Below are 23,467 nucleotides of genomic sequence, written 5' to 3'. Positions count from 1 at the left end.
TTTCTAGTGTGTTATGTTTTAAATTTGTACTCTTAAATGACCTTTTAATTTCATTTACAATCATGCTAAAATGAGAATTTTTTTCTCTTATAACATTTTTAAGTATTAGAAAAACATTTATATTCAGATAAAGGCTCTACAGATCAATCTTTAACATTTAATAGATGTATCTCTCAAATGCAAAGGCATAATCTCATCAAACTTTTGATACTTGTTCATTTACTTCCTCCTATAAAACTTTGTCTTATTAATTGACTTCTAACCTCAGCATTTTCAGTATTCCTCTGCAAATTCCTTAACAGAAAAAGAAATCACATTTGTACTCTGGTTTCTATTTTATTTTGATTATGGTTCAACATTCACCATCAGCATTTGTACCTCCCTAAAGTATTCTTTTATATCATTGTTATTCATTTATCAAGAGTTCCTTTTTTATTACTTTCTAGATTATTTCAGGTCAGTTTCTCTCTGATAAGAAAGTCGGGACTTATGTGGAAGTGGATATGTTTGGTTTGCCTGTGGACACAAGGAGGAAGGCATTTAAGACAAAGACATCACAAGGAAATGCTGTAAATCCTGTCTGGGAAGAAGAACCCATTGTGTTCAAAAAGGTTGGTCTAGTGTCCTTAATATGAGATGTTACTGCATCTTCTAGGTATTTTACACTGGGGAAAAAATAAAATGAGGAATTATTGGTTGCTTCATTTGGGAATTTACACATTAATAATGCAATAGCATTTTCAAAGGTATGTTAAAAACTATTCAAGATTTCCATGAGTTACTTTTTTGGATTTTTCATAATTGCATTGTAAATCAATTAATTCTAGGATACCTCATTTGGAAGGCCAGAATAAGATATAAATTTAACTCATAGCCTCTCATAATACAAGTGATAAATGATATGTTTTCACTATAATTCAAATGAAGTAGAGTGGGAAGTAGGGAATAATATGGTAGCGGAGAGAAAGGAAGTCCATATTTCCTTTAAAAAGTATATTAATTAAACTCCCTAGAATCTCCAGCCACTGGTGCTGGTCTTTGTAGCTTGTCTGGAGTCTGTCTGATAGAGTTAAAATCTTTTATATTCAACTGGGCTTTCCCTCTGCCTTCACCAGAAAGCAAATCATTTTCACACATGCTTCACACACAAAGGGAGATGCTAAGTCTAGTAGAAAGTAGAGTGGATACTTACCCTTTGCTTTTTTTTTTTTTTTGCGGTACGCAGGCCTCTCACTGTTGTGGCCTCTCCCGCTGCGGAGCACAGGCTCCAGACGTGCAGGCTCAGCGGCCATGGCTCATGGGCCTAGCCGCTCCGCAGCATGTGGGATCTTCCCGGACCGGGGTACGAACCCGTGTCCCCTGCATCAGCAGGCGGACTCTCAACCACTGCGCCACCAGGGAAGCCCACCCTTTGCTTTTTTCTGGCCAAAATATCTACAAAGGCAGTCTTTTGTGGAGAGAATATCTATGGTAAAGGTCTCTGTGCTTCAGGGTTTTTTTTTTAATAGGCTAATTGGATTTAATAATACCGTCTGCTTCATAGAGTTATTATAAATATTCCCTAATGCACTGAAAACATTTAGAAAATATCGAACACACTGAAAATAGTCAATAAATGTTAGTTTGTTTATGTTACCAAAGAAATAAATATTTAAGGATACAATTGGCCTCATGTTCTTGACATGGGATATGTGTACTCCATATGTTTTACATTGGGGGGAAAAAAGTGAGCAGTACTTTTGGCTAATTTGGGAATTAACAAATATATAAATCAATCCCATTCTGACAGTTATCCTTGAAAGCTACTTTTTAATTTTTGCTTTTGCTCCAAAGTATAAAAGTAATTTGCTTTGAAAATATAATAGTGAATGCTCAAACAGTGATAAAACCACCAACTCTTTGTCTCTAAACATAGAACTTTTGTCATTTCTACCTTGAGAATGTTCATGTCAAAAGAAAATGGTCTATTTGTTGAACAGATTCCTCATTTGGACAAGGTGAGGAAACATAGATGAAGCCATATCTCTGGTAATCCTTCTCTTTTTGAAAATCTAAATTATAGACCAACAACTTTTTATCAATTTGCTCACTAGAAACTTCTTGGATTTGGAAAAGTGGGGCCAGTTTAAATAATACCTTTCTAATTCTTTCTTGCAGTTGCTCCTTCTTGTAACCACATGTACTGTTAATGTCCTATAGGTAGTTCTTCCTTCTCTGGCCTGTTTGAGGATAGCAGTTTATGAAGAAGGAGGTAAATTTATTGGTCACCGAATCTTGCCAGTACAAGCAATTCGACCAGGTATGGATAGCGTGGTGAGAAACTTTTTATCAACGTTGTCGAGAAAACCATCACTGCCTTACATGATTGTTAAAGAATGATCTAGGAATCCATTTGTTGCTTTGGTGTTTTGTTACATAAAAAGGACTATAAATTTATGTATTTAAATCTGGCAGTTTTATGTTTTTGTGACATGCTATGATCAGTAGGCAAGTCAACTCTTGCCAGTTAATTATGTGTAACAAACTATCTGAAGATTCAAAGGCTTATAACAAGTGTTTTATCTTCATGCTCACAGGTCTGTGGGGTGGCGGGGTTTGGCAAGTCTCAGCCATGTAGCTGTGCTTTAGGCTGTGGGCTGGGCTTAGGTCTTCCCACATCTGCTCATTCAGGGGCCCCAGCTGAAGGAGCAGTGGCGCCCACAGACATCTCATGGCAGCCCAGTGGAATGCATAAGGGCACACCTGTTTCTGCAAGTGCATTTTAAGCCTCTGCTTGTACTACATCACTAACATCCCATTGTCCAAAGCAGGCTAAGCCCCAAGTCAAGAGATCATATACAAGGGATAAATTTGGACCAATAATTCAATGTATGACATATGGTTTCAAATTCTCTCTTGTGGGGATAAACATGGTGAAAGGAAAAAAAATCAGCATCAACATTGTTTTCCTGTCTGATGAGAAAAATAGTACCCTACCACTCAAAACCATATGATTAAAATGAAAAAGAAGTGAGCTGTTTGTCACCCAAAGTCACCTAAAATAAACACACATGTCAAATAGATGTTCCTGTGTTACAAGAAAATATGATGCACGGTATGATGTCACCCTCCAGGCTATCACTACATCTGTCTGAGGAATGAAAGGAACCAGCCTCTGATGCTGCCAGCTCTCTTTGTCTACATAGAGGTGAAGGACTATGTCCCAGATACATATGCAGGTAAACAACCTAACTCAAAAGGATATTTCCATCTGGGGTCATCCATATTTTTGTGACTTAGTGGAAAGCAAAGTAGACCAAACAAAGGCAGGAGATTCTGGCCTCAGAATTACCTCTATGTTTGTATGCATGTTTAGAGGTAAATTGATCAAGCCTTTGTGAATAAATTAAGTGCCCATAAAGTATTGACCATTTTTATCCATTGGGTAATATGATTCTCATGGACCCAGTACTTTCTAACCAATGCTACCTGATACTATACAGTCTATCTAGGCCTGTGCAATGAATTTGCCTTCAGCCAGTTTTAGAACCCTGATCCTTTCCACGGGTGAAATCCTAAATTAGAGGAATTAATTTACGATGATGTCAACCAGGAATCATAAATTTAAATGCTTATACTGTGAAGTGGCCTGAGTGCAAGATACTGGGGAGTGGTGGAGACTCTGGCAGCCTTGGAGCACATGCCCCATCCAAAGATGGCAGCTATAACTCACTCCAGCTAGACAGTATCATGTGCAAATGAGACCCATATTGCCAAGTCATTGAGTTTTTCAACAGTTTGGAAAGCAGTCTTTTTATGTGAAATGTCTCCATTATGAAACACCATTTGGCCCAAATAAGACAGGTGTGTGGGCCATTGCTGGAATGGATGAAACACTCAAAAATAAACTATAAAATTTGGAGTATTGAGGCATCCTGAGTTGGAGCTTGTCCAGTTTGGCTCTCAGAGATGACCTCCTTTGAGTTCTCTCTTCCTGAGGGTTCAGCAAAGGGTCCTCACTCTTGTCCATTTCCAAAACGTTGGTTGGATAAGTAGATAGTCATATGGGTAGATGGAAGGATGGAAGATGGATGGTGAATCAGTAAATGGATAGGTAAGTAAATAGATAATGAACAAATGCATGGATGGATGGGTGATTGAATGGATGGATGGATTGATGGATGGTGGATAATCAATATCTCCAGGACCTTTGGATCTAAAATGTCTCTTCCCTATTTAGATGTGATTGAAGCTTTGTCAAATCCAATCCGATATGTGAATCTGATGGAGCAGAGAGCTAAACAACTGGCAGCTTTGACGCTGGAAGATGAAGAAGAAGTAAAGAAAGAGGTGAGAGGGTGTTCTAGTTTTGGGCACAGCATGAAGCATGATTACCACATCTCGTTGATGGCTTTGCCTACATAACATCACCCCTCAGGAGAAGAAAAGAACACATTGGAAAACCACTTTGATGGAGTTCAGCCTCATCTCCCAAAACATCTATATGATACCCTGAATTTTTCGTATTTCATTCTCTTTTGGCATTCTGTGGCCACCACCAGCATCTTATTTTGTGATCACATTAAACAGTACACATCTTGCTGTTTCAGGGGAAAGTTTCTAGATAATTTCATGTCGATTAAAGGTGAATAAGGCACTTAAAAAAGAAGATGATCATCAAGTTATTTGGTGTTTTCTTTTGTCTTTAATTTAAAGTACAGGGTTTTCAAAGTGCTTTTGTGATTTCTTACAATACATAAGGTACTTAACACAATGCCTGGTGTGTAGTGTGAGCCATAAAGTCATTACTATTATTACTGTATATATATGTATTATAATACATATTCCCAAAATAATTGGTGTATTATTCTAAATTAGATGTCACTATGCAAAGAATAGTTAAGGAATGTTCTAGAAATAATAGAAGTAAGTTTAAAAATATGAAGCCTCTGTGTAGACTGAAATAGAATTTAATGATTATTGGAGATGACAGCAATATTACAAATAGTGATAGAAACTAGCTATTTTCATATTTCATTTGAATGTTCAGAGGTTAAATTCAGGGAAACATGAGAAAAATGGAGAGTTATCAGTATAGAAAAGAAAACCTTGAAAATTGTTTGGGTAACTATAACTAATAGCAAGTCCGTTAAAGTTGACATTATTTATTAAATCATCTTTTTCTTATTCCAAAAGAATAAAGAAACCTAGACTTATCATAGAAAATTTTTAAAATAAAAATGAGAAAAGAAAATCCCAAATAATTCACCTATAATCCAAACACCCAAGCCACCCAGAGATAACACTGTAAATATGGGGTATATATGTAGCTCATCTTTTTATGCACAATTAGTACTTTTTCATAAAATGGGATAATATTCACAATCTGTGTTTTAACCTTTTATTTCCACCTAATGCAAACATTTTGCATGCCTTAAAATGTTCTTCTACATGACTTTTAATAACTTCATAATGTTCTATCATACATATGTACATAATTTATTTTTCCAATCTCCTATTGTTGGATATTTTGAGTGCTTCACTATTTTAAACAGATCTTCAGGGAACATTACATAAATATGTTTTTGAGCACATTTATGATTATTTCCTTGTTTTTTGTATAGAATTTTAGAAATTTTTGATCTAAGATGTTGAGTTAATTGAACATGAGAAAAAATGAAATGTAAAAAAGAAAAATATTTAACACCAGAGTAAAATTTTCTGGGCTCTTATTTATACTGCAGGCATCATATCCTATAGAACCAATAAATACATATCATCCTCTCTGATGAAATTTAAAGTTAGACTGGAAAGTTTTATAAATAATGCTTTCTGTTGTATGCAGTATTATAGGGAAATTTTACACTGCTGGAAAATTATGCCTAATGGTAGACATGAATTTACTTCCAAATTAGGAGTTTGGGATTAACAGGTACACACTATTATATACAAAATAGATAATCAACAAGGACCTACTGTATAGCCCAGAGAATTCAATATCTTGTAACAACCTATAATGGAAAAGAATCTGAAAAAGAATATATATATACATATACATGTATATGTATAACTGAATCACTTTGCTGTACACCTGGAACTAACACAACATTGTAAATCAACTATACTTCAATTTTTTTTTTTTAAAAAAAGCTATTTGGGGAGAATGTAATACTAATGGTTATAAAAATACAGAAGTAGAATTTTAGGTCAACATTATTTTTGTTTCTCCTCTAAAAATAATGGTCATAAGGATTTTCAGTAATGCTGATTAAACTCAAAGAATATTTGAACATTTGCAATTTTAGAAATAATTTTAGAGGCACTGAATCACATCGATTCCATATGACAATAGAGAAAAATACAATTTTTTCCTTTGAAATGTCTAAACCCTTAACTGATTTCATTTTTAAAGCTTGAGAAAAAAGTCATTTGCCCTACCATGTAATGCTGGGAGAGGAAAGTCATTTCACACCTTTGAACACCAGTATGCCCTTTATCTTGTCTTGTAATAATGTAAGTTTGTTTGAATGAGGCCACTGAAAATAAGTAACTGGTTTTCTCAAAAGAAAATTATATCTAGGACATGGCAGGCACTGGAGACACTATTTTAGCAGCAAAGACTTTTTTAGTATAATCCTTTTAACTTGGTAGTTATAAAGGTCATTTCTATTTGAAAATGAAAGACTTTGTTGGACTACAAAATATTCCCAGAATTGAAACAGTCTAATAAATTATCTTCATAGAGTACTTTGCAAACCAAATAAGTAGGAAAGTTGAAAATTCCCCCATGCTTTGAACAGCAGACATTTGTTTCAGATCATGTGAAATAGATAGATAGATAGGTAGATAGAATTACAAATATATATATATATATAATTCCAGTATATAATTGGAAGTTAAGGGATAACAGAGATTTGAGTTGCTGGATTTATTTTGTCTCTTTTAAAGTCACAATTCAGGATGATGTGTTAGTAAAGTCATAGAAGGTTGCCTAATCTGAATCATAACAAAGGCTTTATAATATTTATAGTTATTTCCCTAAATAAAATATTGTTTAAAAACAAAGAAACAAAAAGGCTTCTCAGTAATCTTGCAGATACTGTTAACACTTTTGGTGTATGTCCTTCTAGCATGTTTTCTATGTATATATATTTTTCTTTACAAAAGTTCTTAATTAAAAAAAAAATGTTCCACAGCCCTAATAGTTTAATGTGGTTAATAGAGATGACTAATGAGACATCAGTAACATTTTTATTTTCTATTTTTAAAATACACCTCTAGGGCTTCCCTGGTGGCGCAGTGGTTGGGGGTTCGCCTGCCGATGCAGGGGACACGGGTTCGTGCCCCGGTCCAGGGGGATCCCACATGCCGTGGAGTGGCTGGGCCCGTGGGCCATGGCCGCTGAGCCTGCACGCCTGGAGCCTGTGCTCCGCAACGGGAGAGGCCACAGCAGTGAGAGGCCCGCGTACCGCAAAAAAATAAAAATAAATAAATAAAAAATAATAATAAAATAAAACACACCTCTAAGGAGAATAAAGTAAATATCCAATGTACTGACTGCAAAATATATGTGATATTCCAAATGCAATATTTGAACATGACTTGTTTTTAGCACATCAAGGAGTGCAGAAACATTTTACTGAGTGCTTACAATGTACCTGGCACCATTCTGAGCCTTTTAATGTTTATTAACACATTAAGTCCTAAAACATCCGTATTTCTTAACGACTATTTTTATTGCCGTTTAACAGATGAAGAAACTGAGGCACTGAGAGATTCTGTTCCTTGTCCAGTGCCACACAACTACTAAGGAGCAGAGTTGGGATTGAAATCCAAGCAATCTAGCTCCAGAACTCATGTTCCACACCAACACTTCTAGAAGTTTAATGTGCAGACCAAGGCATCATAATAACAGGCTGATCCCACCTAATAACATAGGTCTGGACTAGGGCCTGAGGCTCAGCATCTCTGACCAGCCCCAGGTGATGGGATAACACTTCCATGGTCCACACCTTGAGTAGCAAGGGTCTACACTACACCACATCTCACTACCTCAATAACAAAACTGTAATTTTCTACTAACCTTTAATAAGGACTAGCCCTTTTTCATCTTTCTGTCCTCTGTAGCAGGTCACCTGGATGACTGACCACAGATTATAAGACCTTTACTTTAAATAATAATCCTTTGAATTGAATTTTCTGTTGAATCAGATGTCAAGATTTCTCCCTTTCAATCACTGGATATTATTAGAACTTGTTCTTCAGTAAGTTAGGTTTATATATGTGGGACCTATTCGGCTGGTTTGTACACTGCCTGCTGGCCCTCTATCACCTGTGTGTTCATGATACAAGTGAAGGTGTGTGAGTGGTCTTCACATTCTTTTGATGTTGAAAAGAGAAAAGCTGTTTGGTAGTATTCAAATTTCATTTATTCCAAGAGGCCTACTTTATTTATTTATTTTATTATTATTTTTTAATTTATTTATTTATTTTATTTTATTTTTTTGTGGTACGCGGGCCCCTTACTGTTGTGGCCTCTCCTGTTGCGGAGCACAGGCTCCAGACGCGCAGGCTCAGCAGCCATGGCTCACGGGCCTAGCCGCTCTGCGGCATGTGGGATCTTCCCGGACCAGGGCACGAACCCGTGTCCCCTACATCGGAGGGCGGACTCTCAACCACTGCGCCACCAGGGAAGCCCAGGCCTACTTTTTTAAGTTGTCAGATTCATATGCTCTTATAAGTGAACTGAAATTTATCTAAAATAATTTATTTCCTAATTCTGTGTATGGCACTGTGGGCATCTTCAATGGGATCGATTATTTGAAAAGAAAAAGATCCTATGGTATGGTATGAACTTTACCAGTAGGATAATCCAACAGAAAAAAATCCAAGGTGGTGCTCTCAAAAAGTTAGAGTGTTTAAACTTAATAAGGCCTTGGGTGTCATTTAAATTTTCCAAGATGGGAGCTTGATGCTTTACCCACTGTCCAAGAACTTGGCACTAAAATCAAAGATGAGGTTTAGTGGTCATTTTGGATTCTCTTCCTCCTCAAATAATGATTTAGCAAAATACCAACTTACATAAAAGAGAAACAAATATTAGAGGTAGTTGGGGAAGTGGGAGGGGTTATACTTTGGCTTATAAAAAAGCTCTGAGTCCTAGGGGTGTATTGTACAGCATGGTGACTATAGTTAATAATACCACGTGTATACTTGAAAGTTTCCAGGAGAGTAGGTCTTAAGAGGTCTCATCACAAGAAAATGTTTGTAACTATGTGTGGTGATGGATGTTAACTAGACTTATTGTGGTGATCATTTCATAATATATACAAGTATGGAGTCATTATGTTGTACATCTGAAACTAATATAATGTTATATGTCAATTATATCTCAAAAAAACCTCTGTACTTAGAAAAATACATACACTAAATAAATGTTTCTTGATAATGATGGTGATAGTCCCATAGTTTGATAAAAAATATTAAGAAATTTTCTCTTTTAATATTTTTAAATTATAGATCAAGGACCATTTCATTCTAACTTTTCACTTGCATGTGTATAAAAATATGCCACATATATCACAGAAGTAATGTCATGTTATTTTAAAGAAAATTTTTATGGAGTCACATGAATTTATTTTCTGCAAAGACTCATAAGTGTAGTATTCCAGGTTTAAGTCAAATACATATGTGCTATGATCTAAAATAAAAATTTGAAAGAAAAGAAAAAAAATACCAACTTACAGAAACAATAGTTTCTCACCATCCCTGAACTTTAAAGCATCCAATAAAGTAGGAAGAGAAAGTTTGCCTTTTGGGTAATGGCCTTTAGATAATGACCCTGTCCCTTTCATTTCTACACAGTTTTGGAGTTTATAAGGCACTTTGATTGGATACCCTGGGTAAAACTGGGCCTGAACTAGCACAAACATATAGTCCCCAGTTTTAGAAGAGGGAACAGTTGCTTATAATGATAGAGTGACTTGCTTAGTATCAATGGCCAATAAATGGAGGAACCAGGGTCTTTTTAAATGAGATCTCAAAAGAAGACCATATATTCATTTGAGTTAAAACTACTCAATGAACAGTTCAATTCCACTGCTTTTACAGACCTCCTCCATAACAATTTTTAAAATTTCAATGGATTCTAATGAGGGGCTTTGGGTTCATCTGCCTAAAACAGCGATGAATCCAGAATCCATGCCATGACCAATACCATAGGGATTATAAAAGCATGACTAAATGACAAAGTTTTTCACTCTGCTTTACAGCAAGGTTTCTCAAATTTTAATGTGCGTACGGATCACTCAGGGATCTTGTTTCAATACAGATTCAGATTTAATCGGTCTGGGGCAGGGCACAAAATTCTGCATTTCTGACAAGATTCCAGGTGATGCTGACGCTGCTGGGCTGGACCATATTTTGAGTAGCAAAGCTCTCAGATTTTAGTATGTATCAGGATCACCTGGATGGCTCCTAAAGGCACAGATTGCTGGGCCCAACCGCAGAGTTTCTGGTTCAGTAGGTCTGAGGTAGACCAAGAATTGGCATTTCTAAGTTTGTAGCGATGCTAATGAGGCTGGTCCAGGGACCACACATTGAGAACCAATGCTTTGGAGCCCTGCATCTGTCTCTCACAAGCACCTGGCTCTCCCCACATGCAATTGAATAGCCATTAATTCCATCCACTCTAAAATGTCAGTTCAATCTCAGGAACCTGGGAAGAGCTACAGGAGAAACTCTCCTTGGAGGATTGTCCAGAATCTGTTCTGTGAGTGATTGATGATAGTCTTTGACAAATAATTTGCTTAGTTAATATAAAAGATACATTTCCAAAAGATGAATGTGAAGGATGTTTGGCCCATGTTTTCTTTAAAGGAGGAATCCTTGATTTCTGCCTAACTCAAAGAATTCATTTCTGCTGATTTGTTTGGAGACTGTATCAAAATATTTCCAACAAATTAAAGCTGGTAGGAATGGTAACATAGGCAACACAAAATAGTCAGCAGAGCTGTCACCCTTTAATCTCTTTCTAAATAAGCTGTTGCAATTATGAACTAAATGCAGATTCTCTAGCCACAGACACAGAAAGAGCAGCATCTTCATATTTTTCACCCATTGATTCATTCATTCAAAAATATTTTTTAACATAACATTTAGATGGTTCTTTAGTTTCAGGATTTTGTCACTGATACTACGTCTATTGATTATACACGAGGAGGAAACAAACTGTGTATGTCTTAATGCATTCATTTAATAAAAGTTTTTTTTAACACGCTGCATCAGTCACCATGCTGGGCAATATAGAGATATAATGATGAGAAAAATCAGATGCTCTCATAGTCCTTAAAGTCTGGAGAAAGACTGGAATAAAAATTTACACATATGTATGTAACTTGCAGCTGTCACTAAGGCTTCAACAAAGAGACACCATGTGAATGCTGATGATTTCTTTGTATGATGACACATATGATGACAAAAACTGAAGTCAACAGATGAATTTATTCAGCTCCTTAAAGCTGTCTTTTGCTTTAACTCACTTTGGTAAACTCTTAAAAATATCAGAGTTTTGTCATAATTTATTCTAAAAATTTTCAAACATACACAGATGTTGAAAAAGAACACCCATATATCAATCACCTGGATTCCACAATTCCAATTTTGATGCATTTTCTTTATCACATATATATCCATCTATAAATCCCTCTATCCTTTCATTATTGCAACTGATTTTTGATGCATTTCAAAGTAGGCTGCAAATATTAGCATACTTCCTCCCTCAATGCTTCAGAACACATACAGGATATAGTTTTTAGAAATGTTCTGAAATTTTTAGAAATGTGGGGTAGATACATCATCTAATTTCATTCAGGTAATATAAATTTAAGGTACCAGTTGTACATGTGTTTAAGCAAGCTCTTTCTTAAGGCTAGTTTTGATGAAGCCACATCCACTGCCCACATTTGTCCTGAGTGGACTGGAATTCTGCATGATGAAATTATGAGTCTTGCCCTCAGTATTCTGGAAACACTGATGACCTTGCCCTTGCCCTCACTCATCTAGTATCTGAGTCAAGATGCTGTCATCCTAACCACTACCTGGAAGGGACTGTACTTTTTAGATGACTCAGGAAGGACACCGACACCTCCAGTAGCTCAGTCAACACATTCTGGTGTTTGGAAGACCCTTAACTTACCATCTTAACCACCCCACTAAATTCCAGAAATTTGAGTTCTCTCTTGCTTCATCATCAGATCCAAATTTTCAGTGCCTGGGATAGAAATCTTTTCAACTAGCATACCAAATGGCATCTCCTCCTTCTCTAAAACTTGTAAAAATGGCCTTTCCAGTTATACTTTTACTGATCCACTTGTGTTATATTTTAAGGCGCTTCTGTTTATTTTTGATATAGTAAGGACATAAATATTATTTTTTATAAAATCTTGGCTTTAAAAAGTCCACTGTTTCATGTTTTGAAGGAAAAATAGTGTAATGCTCTCATTTGGCCACTGGAGGGCAGTGACCTACTTCTGCTGTAGTTGATTTTTCTCTACCCAGCTAAGCAAAACTTGGTGCAAGTGAAATATCAATTTCTGAACCTTCTTTCCTTGAAATTTGTTTAATTGGATCCCAAGAGTCTCACCATTAAATTGAGAAAACTGATATTTCTAGTTCTTTTGTTTCTATTGTAATTTCCAGTGCAATGCGAAAGAATTTCAGGCTTATTTCATTCAAGCACATAAAAAAGAATATTTGGACAAAGACTGGGGAGAAAGCAAGTCACAAGTGTTGACTTCCACTGATGCTTGTGAGTGGAGCAAGGAATTTGGTTTTTGCATTTCATCTCACATATCCACAGAGTGGGAATTATTCAACCTTTCAGTGATGATATCAAAAATTTAATTTTTAATACCTGAATGCCTTTTTAGTGCAACAGAGTAAGCTCTTTGAGAATGGTCTTTACATTTATACATCTCTGTATCTCCGCAGTAACGTAAGTTACTATTGTGGTTCCTTAAGTTGCTATTATCATAGAATACAGGGTGAACTAGTGCAGTAGAAAAATTCAAACTTTAGACTATGACATATATTCAAACACCAGTCGCACCCTTAACAGTGTGGCTTCTAGCAAGTCTTTAGTAAAGTCTTTAATAACGCCTCTGACTTCTTTGCTGTATAATGGAGTTGAGCGGCTGCCTTCGCTGTCTGGCTGCGACGAAGCTGGCGTGTGTAACGGTGTCTGGCCCGCGGTGATCTACAGCTGCTTCTATGGTCAATCTCCAATAGGGAACAGCCAATTCAAATCTGTATATACTGCCCTTTGTTAGCAACATATTTTAAGCATCAGTCCGATATATTTGCCACTATAGATTCTCACTAAGTTAATAAAATCTGTTTCCAGAAAATCCTAAGAGGTCCCTGACAAGGGTCAGTCTACACAAGGAGCCCCAAATTCCTTAGCCCAGCATTCAGGGTCCTCCTTACCCGCTCTTTTCTCTCCACTTTTGCTGGGTCCCCGGGGGGGGGGCGGGGGGGAGGTGGGGGGCGGGGCGGGGCTGCAGACCAGTTGGCCCCGCCCACTGCGTTTCCAGCGGTGGCTCTGGGTACATTGCTGACTTGACACAATCCCGAAAACCCAGGCAAGCTCTCTCCTCTGAGCAGAGGGTACGGATGGGCAGCTTCTGGACCACTTGCGCTCTGAAGATGTGCTTTGGCATCTCAGTGGTTTTAAATTGGGAGATATTGCACCAAAAAGTCAGTTTCCCAGCTTTCCTCGCAGCCTAGGCAATAATTGGCTGGAATTCAGTCGCCCCTCCCAGGAGCTCCCCCTCCAGGTCTGGGCACAGCCTCGCTTTGCCCTATTGCCTGAAATCTAGTCCATTTCGCTCATTTCCATCATTTCTATTGACTACCTGTTACTGTACAGTGCCAAGGGTGCCCCTGCAACCCCCAGGGTTATGTGGTGCCGTCCACCCTGCCTGGAGGCATCCCCAGGACCCCTGGACCAAGCATTTCTCCAAAGCTTACCTCAAATCCAGCACCAAACTTTGGTGATCTCTTGATCCTCAGTTGTAACTACAAAGTGTTTGCCAGTGCGTTTCCTCAACATTTATCTATTTTTTAAAAAATGTCTGAATTCATACATTATATCAGTTTCTGCAATGTAAGGGCTTTGTCTTACATACCCTTGATAAGCAGAGCTTCTATTTCCTGCATCTTGATTCAAGTTAATGACTGAACTTGATTTCCCAAGGGCACACAGCCCCATGGAATGCCTGCAAACCTGGTACAGACAAAATAAGCTTGCTGGGTTCATTTTGAATACACCTCCAGCCTGAGACCCCCAGGGCACTACACCTAGTTGCCAAAAAGAAGCCACACAGTATTGCCTTCATGGAAGCTGGCTTTCCATCACCTCCATGCTTTCCTCCATCAAAATTTTCTTCTTCCCTATCCTCTTCCAGAGGGCTAATTTCAGCCAGCTATCACACCGGGAAGAATCTGATTCATCCCCACCTGTTTCCAGAAACCTGCCTGGATATAAAAATGGGCAAGATCAGCCGCCCATGGAACAGGAGCACCTTCTGTCCCTGTTTTCCCGGCAGCTGAGCTTGGTGACCACGGGCGCCCCCTATGGCTGGGAGGCTGGGAAGTTTTACCCCCACTGTAGTCAAGCCAGAGGAACAAGGCCAATGGGTAACTTTGCTGATGATCCAGTGCTCTGTCCAGCACTCCCTTTACTTCAGTCTCTCCTGTGCAATGTAAATGCATTTCCTTTATGAATTGTGTGGTCAAACATCTATGATAGTTCAGTCTTCTCAAGTATCTCCTGCAAACCCAAATGCCTACACGACTGAGGCAGGTAAAGTTTAAATGAGTCACAGGGGAGTGTCCTTAAAGAGGCAGAAACCCCTCCGTTCTCATCCAGAGCGGGAAAGCAGGCCCAGTGTTGCCCAATCTGATTTTTCAACTGAAGCAAGAGATCCATTTTATTAATGTAAAATCTCCTTATTTTTAAAATCTGGCAGCATTGGGTGAACATTTCGATGCACTCCATTTGGACCCTAGAACATTTCAGTGCACTCCAGTTGGACCCTAAGCCTCCAGTTTGCAATCTCTTGCTGAACAAAAAATATGAAATCCCTCCCCTTGGCATAATGATTCTAGGGAGACTTTTCCTGATGGATGTAACTGAACAACACAAACATACCAGAACTTCCCCATTCAAAGTAGCCATTTTTCAGAAGACAGAGTTCTGCATCATGAGTTCTACAGGCTGCCAAGGTCACTGGTCTAGGTTCCTTAGCCCCCACTCTGCCCCCTGCCCCGCCACTGACCCCAGGCTCATCCCTTACATCTCAATACCATCAGCTCTGAGCAGAGCAGGCTGTAGTAGGTAAACAGGGATTGTTTGTTGAATTAAAATAAGTTCTGCCATCACCAAAAGCAGTGTTGGAACTTGTGTTTTAAAGATGCTTTGGGGGGACAGATTAAAAGCCACTTGTGACAATGTGTCATTATTTTCATTCTCATCTTACATTTTCTAAAAATGTTATCATAAGGCAATCTACTGTCTGTAATTACATAACAAAATGTCACAACATTGAGCTCCAAATGACTCTTGGCCACTTCCTAATATATTTTCTTAATGTACAACAAAGTAGAGCATCAGGATATCCTCAATGTCAGTAAAATCTGCCTTGGACTCAGAAGGCAATCCTGAGACAAGAGTTGCAGAACCCTGAAAAGCTTCGCTAAAATGGTATATAATTACTGAGGCAATTATTTTATAAAGATCAACATTTACTCCTCAAACATTAAATGTTTGCTCTGCACAGGGCATAGCAGACTAGCTGCTGGAGGGAATGGAGTAGAGATTTCATAAGTTTTAATGTATCTGTTATTATTATTTATTGGTAGTATTATACAAGCTTAAATGTTTTATCTATTTACTTAACATGCACAAATTTACTCTGTGCCAGGAATTATTCTAAGCACTTTATGAATAGTAACTTATTTGATCCTCTAAACAACCTTACAATATAGATAATATTATGATCCCCAGTACATACATATCCCCATCTATAAAGATGAGGAAAGTGAGGGACAGACTTGCCCAATATCACAATACTAATAAGTGGCAGGGCCAGAAATTGAACCCAGGTAAGTCTGGCTCCAAAATCGATGTTTATAACCAGTGTATCAATTAGCTACTGCTGCATAACAAACAATCCCCCAACTCAGTGGCTTACAACATCAACTACTTATTATTGTTCATGAGTCATTTGGTCAGCTGAGCAGTTCTGTTGATCTGGACCAGGTTCAGCTAATCTTAGGTGGGCTCACTTAAGTGTATGTTGTCAGCTCAGGGCTGGCTGGTCCAGGACATCCTTGTCTACATGACTCAGCTCTCCTCCATGTGGGCTCTCATCCTCCCTGGCTATAGCAGGGGTCTGAGAAAGAGAAGAAACATTTGCAAATGGCTTTTCAATCCACTACTTATATCTAGTTTGCTACTCTCTCATTTTACCAAAGCAAATCACATGCTCAGGTCCAGAGTCAGTGCTGGAGAACACGTCCAAGAGCAGTGGGCATAGAAAAGCATAAATATCAGGTCCTTTAATACAATTAACTGGCCAAAACCATGGTTCAACACCATGCTGTTTTTACCCTGCTTTCTGCACAATTTCAGATGTGATATTTCAGAGTCCAAATGAGTTGTGAAAATGCTATCAAATGTAGCTTTTTGGGTTTAGGACGATCACAAAAGAACCATAAGAAGTGTGAAAAATTAAAGGATGTTTATGATTTTAGGCTGATCCTGGGGAAACACAGTCAGAAGCTCCAAGTGAAGCCAGGACAACTCCAGCAGAAAACGGGATGAATCACACTACATCCCTGACACCCAAACCACCCTCCCAGGCTCTCCACAGCCAACCAGCTCCAGGTAAACACTCTGATGAGAGAGCTGTGCTACATGACTAGTAGCCTCTAGTTTATATGTACCACTGAAGGAGGCAGCATGATTGACTTAGCGAAAACATCACTTGGGCAAAAATGCATGGACTTAGGAGATGCTCCAGAAACATGTGATGAGAGAATGAATGAGGGAAGGAAGGAAGGAATGAAGGAAGGCCAAGAGACTCATAAGTGCTCACCTGGCTCTGCTGACAATTTACGAAGCCACAACAAAATATCACCCAGATTTCCCATGTCTTTATGTAGTGATGGATTATGGTCCATCTGCTGGCAGGGTGTGTGAAGTGTTCTTCAAGCACCTTATATGCAGCTATGCTTTAGAAGCACATTCTTAGTTCTACCTCACTAAGTTACGTTTCTGCCAAGAATTCCTTCGCATCTTTCTCCACTTCCTTTCACCAATTTTAAGTGCCTGTCATGTGCTGAGCACGTTGCTAAATGCTTCACGTGGATTATCTCGTTTAACTCTTAAACCAGGCTTCTGAGGGTTGATTCTACCACTGCCCCCATGGTGCAGATGAATAAATTGCAGTTTTGAAATGACAAGGTACTTCTTGAAGGCCAGGTCGCTATTGAAGAGTGAAGACAAGACTGACACCAGTTCTCCACGATCCTAAAATTCTTCCCTTTAGCTTCTATGCTCCTACTGAGACTACTTAAGAAAGGAGGTTGTTGAGATTAATAGTAATAAGGAGATAACCTGTGTATAAAAAGAAGTGATATTTTCAAATGAAGTTTTTATATACCAAATACAAACAGTTAGTGTGTTTCTAGAATATGAATAATTAATTTAAATAGTGAATATAACCTTGTGCTTTTGAGAGTAAAAGAGAATTTAGCATTTGATGTTTTTACCTGGGTGCTTTGGAATCATTTGACCGACAGAATAATTTTTAAAATAGCACAGAATACATTGCAAAACTGGACCCCTCTTCTCTGGCATTAACATCTGTCAGAGTCAGACCAAGAAATTAACAATGGCACAATACCCTGAACTAAACCACAGACGTTGTTTGAACTTCACCTGCTTTCCACTAATGCCTTTGATTGTCCCAGGTTCCAGCTCAGGATCCCACATTGTACTAATTGTCATGTCTCCTTAGCCTCCTTGAATCTGTGACAGTCCCTCAGTCTGTCCTGTCTTTCATGCCCTTGACACTTCTGAAGAGTCTGTTATTTTGTAGATTATCCTTCAATTTGGGTTGGCCTGATGTTTTCTCATGATTAAACTAAAATTACACATTTTTGGCGAGAACATCACAGAAGCAATGCTGTTCTGAGAGCATTATGTCGGGGGTATCTGATGTTGCTGTGTCTCATCATCAGTGATGTGGGATCACTTGGTTAAGGTGCAGTCTACCAGGTTTCTCCACTGAAAGTTACCATTTTCCCCTTTATAGTTAATTGATATCTTAATGGAGACATTTTGAGACTATGCAACTACCCTGTTTCTCCTTAAGCGTTTGTCCGGTGATTTTGGCACCCTCTAATGGATCATGCCTGCAACATTATTCCTGCCTGCTGGTCAGCCTTTGATTTTTTTTTTTTAACATCTTTATTGGAGTATAATTGCTTTACAATGGTATGTTAGTTTCTGCTTCACAACAAAATGAATCAGTTATATATATACATATGTTCCCATATCTCTTCCCTCTTGCGTCTCCCTCCCTCCCACCCTCCCTATCCCACTCCTCTAGGTGGTCACAAAGCACGGAGCTGATCTCCCTGTGCTATGCAGCTGCTTCCCACTAGCTATCTACCTTACGTTTGGTAGTGTATATACGTCCATGCCTCTCTCTCGCTTCGTCACAGCTTACCCTTCCCCCTCCCCATATCCTCAAGTCCATTCTCTAGTAGGTCTGTGTCTTTATTCCTGTCTTACCCCTAGGTTCTTCATGACATTTTTTTTTCTTAAATTCCATATATATATGTTAGCATACGGTATTTGTCTCTCTCTTTCTGACTTACTTCACTCTGTATGACAGACTCTAGGTCTATCGACCTCATTACAAATAGCTCAATTTTGTTTCTTTTTATGGCTGAGTAATATTCCATTGTATATATGTGCCACATCTTCTTTATCCATTCCTCCGATGATGGGCACTTAGGTTGTTTCCATCTCCGGGCTGTTGTAACTAGAGCTGCAATGAACATTGTGGTACATGACTCCTTTTGAATTTTGGTTTTCTCAGGGTATATGCCCAGTAGTGGGATTGCTGGGTCATATGGTAGTTCTATTTGTAGTTTTTTAAGGAACCTCCATACTGTCCTCCATAGTGGCTGTATCAATTTACATTCCCACCAACAGTGCAAGAGGGTTCCCTTTTCTCCACACCCTCTCCAGCATTTATTGTTTCTAGATTTTTTGATGATGGCCATTCTGACTGGTGTGAGATGATATCTCATTGTAGTTTTGATGTGCACTTCTTTAATGATTAGTGATGTTGAGCATTCTTTCATGTGTTTGTTGGCAGTCTGTGTATCTTTTAAAAGATCACTTGTCATTCCTGTTATGGCCAGAAGGTAGCAGTAGCCTAAACTGAATTTGTTGACAGAGTTTTGATTCAAAGTGGAGGAATGGCCTTTCTATAACCAGAGTATATAGATTCACATTTAATTATGTTTGCCCCAAAGTTACAAAATGAAGACATTTCTTAGAATATTTTTAGGATAAATTTTCTCCTGCAATTTGTAATTTCTCCATAAAGAGACTTAGAGTCAAGAGCCAAACATTGTTTTACAGGAAGAAAACAATTTTAAAAGTTAAAAGAGGCTATTTTTTTTTTTCAGGCTCTGTAAAGGCACCTGCCAAAACAGAAGATCTTATTCAGAGTGTTTTAACAGGTAAATACCACCTTTTTTCCCTATGGAATTAGGCAGCTGAATATTACGCAGGGTAAGTATTTAGAGGAGAGGAGATTTCATCTTTGAAATATAACATCATTAATATTTCTCTTCTAAAACCATCTACAGATACATCCTACTTCAAGCCATGTTACACAATATAATCACAGAGAAGTAACCATACTTGGCAAATAGGACCCTACTGGTATAAAAAAATAACATAATTTCACAAGATGTATTTTGGAATCAAGGAATAGTTTCATACTGGAAATGTGACCCAGTGAACAGGAATACAGTCTTCCCAAAGTGCCCACAATAAAGCATATTTTAGAAATGCAGAATGTGAACTGTTTGTGACCATAGAATACACAGAGTTTAAGAATGATGATACAGTTTGGGAATATTTTATATTTGGTTAATTTTTTAAGCTAGTGGGGCTAAAATTGGTACCAGCTTTCTTTAATACAATTAGCAGTATGTAGCAGTGTATAACATGTTGGCCCAACATACAACAGAAATGTACACAAAAAACAGCACTATGGATAAGAACCAGAAACTGCAAACAACTTAAATATCCATAACCAGTAGAGTGGATAAATTATGGTATAGTCACAGAATAAAATAGGATACAGCTGTAGAAATAAACTACAGTTACACACAACTGCATGGATAAAATTCACAGCATAATGTTGAAGAAAAGAGGACAGACACCAAAGAGCACATTCTTTATGATTCCAGCTACACAAAGTTCAAAAACAGGCAAAAGTAATTTGTGTTCTTAGAAATATGGATTTGGATTATACTTAGGGGGTGGGAGGGAAGGCTGGAACTGAAAAGAGGGTGTCTGGGGTGCTGATAATATTCTGATTTTGATCTAAGTGGTGGCTACAGAAACCTCTTCACTTTGTGAAAATTGAGAGGGATGTGTATTTATGATTTTACCAATATAATACATAAAATATGCATCAAAAACTTACTTTAGGAATGTATGAAAAGAAAACATGTGTTTAAAGATTTAATTCCATGGGAAACAATACAATGTTCACACATAAAACAAGAGACAGAAGTGTAAATAAGAGCATGATTCCAACATTATTTAAAAATACACAAATGCATAGATGAAAGGTGGGTGTCTATATCAATATATTAGCAGTGATTATCTCTGGTTGGTTTATGAGTGGTATTTGTTTCCTTATATAAATGGACATTACCTTTATGCTTAAGGACATATTCAAACAATAGCCTTTCATCCACAGACTTTTTAAAAAATGATACTTTCCGTGGAATTATTTTTAGTCATAGGTTGGAACATCTTGAACCCTGTTGCTAAACTTGCCACAGCTGGTGTGCTGCACACCATTTTTAAAGAAGTGAGGTTGAATCTGTCACCAAAACTGCAGCAATTCCTTAGGATTATAAATTTTAATATAATCAGTCATTATGCAACCATAATGAGTCCATCTGGGCCTGAGGGAAACCATTAAATAAATGTACCTGATTCTCTCCCTGGCCTCTTTCTCAAAAGGAATCGAATGTCAGGAGAATAGATACATTATTAAAAAGGGAAACATATTTCAATTGCTTAAAGACCTTATCATTTAAGAACATAAATTGTTATTCTGATTTCAACATTTATCCACTAGATATATCATTTGCTATCCAGGTCTGTTGTTATTCATGGCATATATCATTTCTGAGTCTCTTGACAGTTCTAAATATTTATGATAACTTATTTTTGTTCCCAGAAGCAGAAAGTTCACATCAAAGGATGAAAACATGTGAACTATGACTTAATCTAGGTCTAAATAAATGATAATTAATTGAATTTAAGGCACCATCCTTTTTAAGGTACCTCACTACTCATGGATGGCCACGAAAGAAAAGCACCAACAAGTTGTGACACTCCATTGACTACGTGATGCATCTTAGTTTTAGAAATGTTAACGTATTTTTTAAATGCATATTTTTACAATTGATTAAACAAGTCAGTAAAACACAGACTGTTTTAAAATCAAGCTCTGTCACATTAAATGTTTTCTTGGCATTAAATAAAACACTATGTAGTGATATAAACTACCACCAACCCTTATGGTGCCTTTGGGTAAATCACAGCAAGGACCTTCCCTCACCTTACTGATCTATACTGCAGCGATGTTGTGATAAATATACAAACCTACAATATCTATACTGTGAATAGTGCCCCTTAGAAATGGTGCTGTAGAACCTGTACAATCATTTGTTAAGCCTCTAACAGGCACACTGCCAGAAACTATGTTAAAAACTTTGCATTAATTCTTTTATTTCATCATCACCATAACAACCCTAAAAAGTGGAAATTGTGTGATCTTTAAAGTGGATCCTGTTAGTGCCCACCAAAATCCCCTTTACCATCTGTGGCACCCAGCTCCCAGCTGTAGTAAACGTTGGCTACTAACAGCTCATAGCTTCCTCTGCTTTTGAAAATTGCCCTCATGGAAGGCACACTGATCATGAAGAGGGATTTCTTATCTGATAAATATCTTGCTACGCTGTTGATCATGGAGCATATCTCATTGTATCCATTTGAGCTGTTTATTACACAACTATGTCTCTGACAACGCCCTGATACATTTGATGCTCTAGGCATCAAAAATTTATACAAAAGCAGGTGCAGTGCCATTTGCAAGCATATTAGCAAACCACAGAGATAGCTGAAGATTGTGTGGGAGATCTTTTATAAAAAAAAAAAGAAAGAAAGAAAGGAAATTGCCCTCAGCCAAAAGGAAGCCCCCTCTCTAGGAGTTTATGCCTCCCCACAACTGACATTCCCAAATAGGCAAAAAGCTGGCTTTCTTGCCTCAAGGTGAGACTAACTCTGTAGTACAGTTCACGCTCCAGAGCTCCCCGTGGGATCAGGCAGAAGCCGGACTCCAGCCGAGACCACATCCTTGTTTAGCTACTTCTTCTTCTGTATCTGCTGCCCTCACTCCCCTCCTACTGAGAGCCCCCCTTGGTAAATCACATGTACCTGAATCCCTCTCTTGGGCTCTGTTTCTAGGGAACCCAAACTTTTTTTTAAATTATGAGTAAAGAAATTGGGTCTTTGAGAAATTTGGTAACATAGTCACAAAGTTAGCAAGCCATAAAGCCAGCCTGGAACACAGGTTTGACTTCCAAGCTCTGCTCTCAAGGTCCAGTGGGCTGGGGTCAGAAAACTACTGCTCAACAGCAACTGCTCTGTCCTCTCAGCCCTTCCAGGCCTCTCAGCTCTCATACCCATTTGTTGCAGAAGTAGAAGCGCAGACAATTGAAGAGCTGAAGCAACAGAAGTCGTTTGTGAAACTTCAAAAGAAGCACTACAAAGAAATGAAAGACCTGGTTAAGAGACACCACAAGAAAACCACCGACCTTATCAAAGAACACACTACAAAATATAATGAAATCCAGAATGACTACTTGCGAAGGAGGGCAGCTTTGGAAAAGACAGCCAAAAAGGATAGTAAGAAAAAGTAAGTTGAAGGGGTATTTTTTGTTAGTTTTATAGTATAAAGGAGGAGAGTCATTTACATGGATTTTCAGTGTTGTTTTTTTTTGAATGGACAAACTACAATTAATTTAAATGATTTTTTATTGATGAACATAAGTGTTGTTTTTGATTATTTGCTGTTATAAGAAATGTATTAAT

At 37.9% G+C, this 23,467-nt stretch overlaps 1 protein-coding gene across 1 annotated transcript in view; it reads left to right on the top strand.

Moving 5' to 3' along the window:
* PLCB1 (phospholipase C beta 1) overlaps window positions 1-23,467 on the top strand; it is a 682,471-nt gene that overhangs the window by 563,633 nt on the left and 95,371 nt on the right. Inside the window, exons 20-26 of the mRNA XM_022556517.3 lie at window positions 447-611; window positions 2,200-2,299; window positions 3,114-3,218; window positions 4,220-4,329; window positions 16,795-16,927; window positions 19,750-19,803; window positions 23,072-23,291. Of these exons, the coding sequence (XP_022412225.1) occupies window positions 447-611; window positions 2,200-2,299; window positions 3,114-3,218; window positions 4,220-4,329; window positions 16,795-16,927; window positions 19,750-19,803; window positions 23,072-23,291 (887 nt within the window). The remainder of the gene's footprint in view (window positions 1-446; window positions 612-2,199; window positions 2,300-3,113; window positions 3,219-4,219; window positions 4,330-16,794; window positions 16,928-19,749; window positions 19,804-23,071; window positions 23,292-23,467) is intronic.

Source organism: Delphinapterus leucas, chromosome 15 (genome assembly GCF_059928025.1).
Source record: "Delphinapterus leucas isolate spDelLeu-1000000601 "Yukka" chromosome 15, BTC_Dleu_Yukka2, whole genome shotgun sequence".
Lineage (NCBI taxonomy): Eukaryota > Metazoa > Chordata > Mammalia > Artiodactyla > Monodontidae > Delphinapterus > Delphinapterus leucas.
Note: the sequence above shows the minus strand (reverse complement) of the source record. Positions and strands in the feature narration are given on the sequence as shown.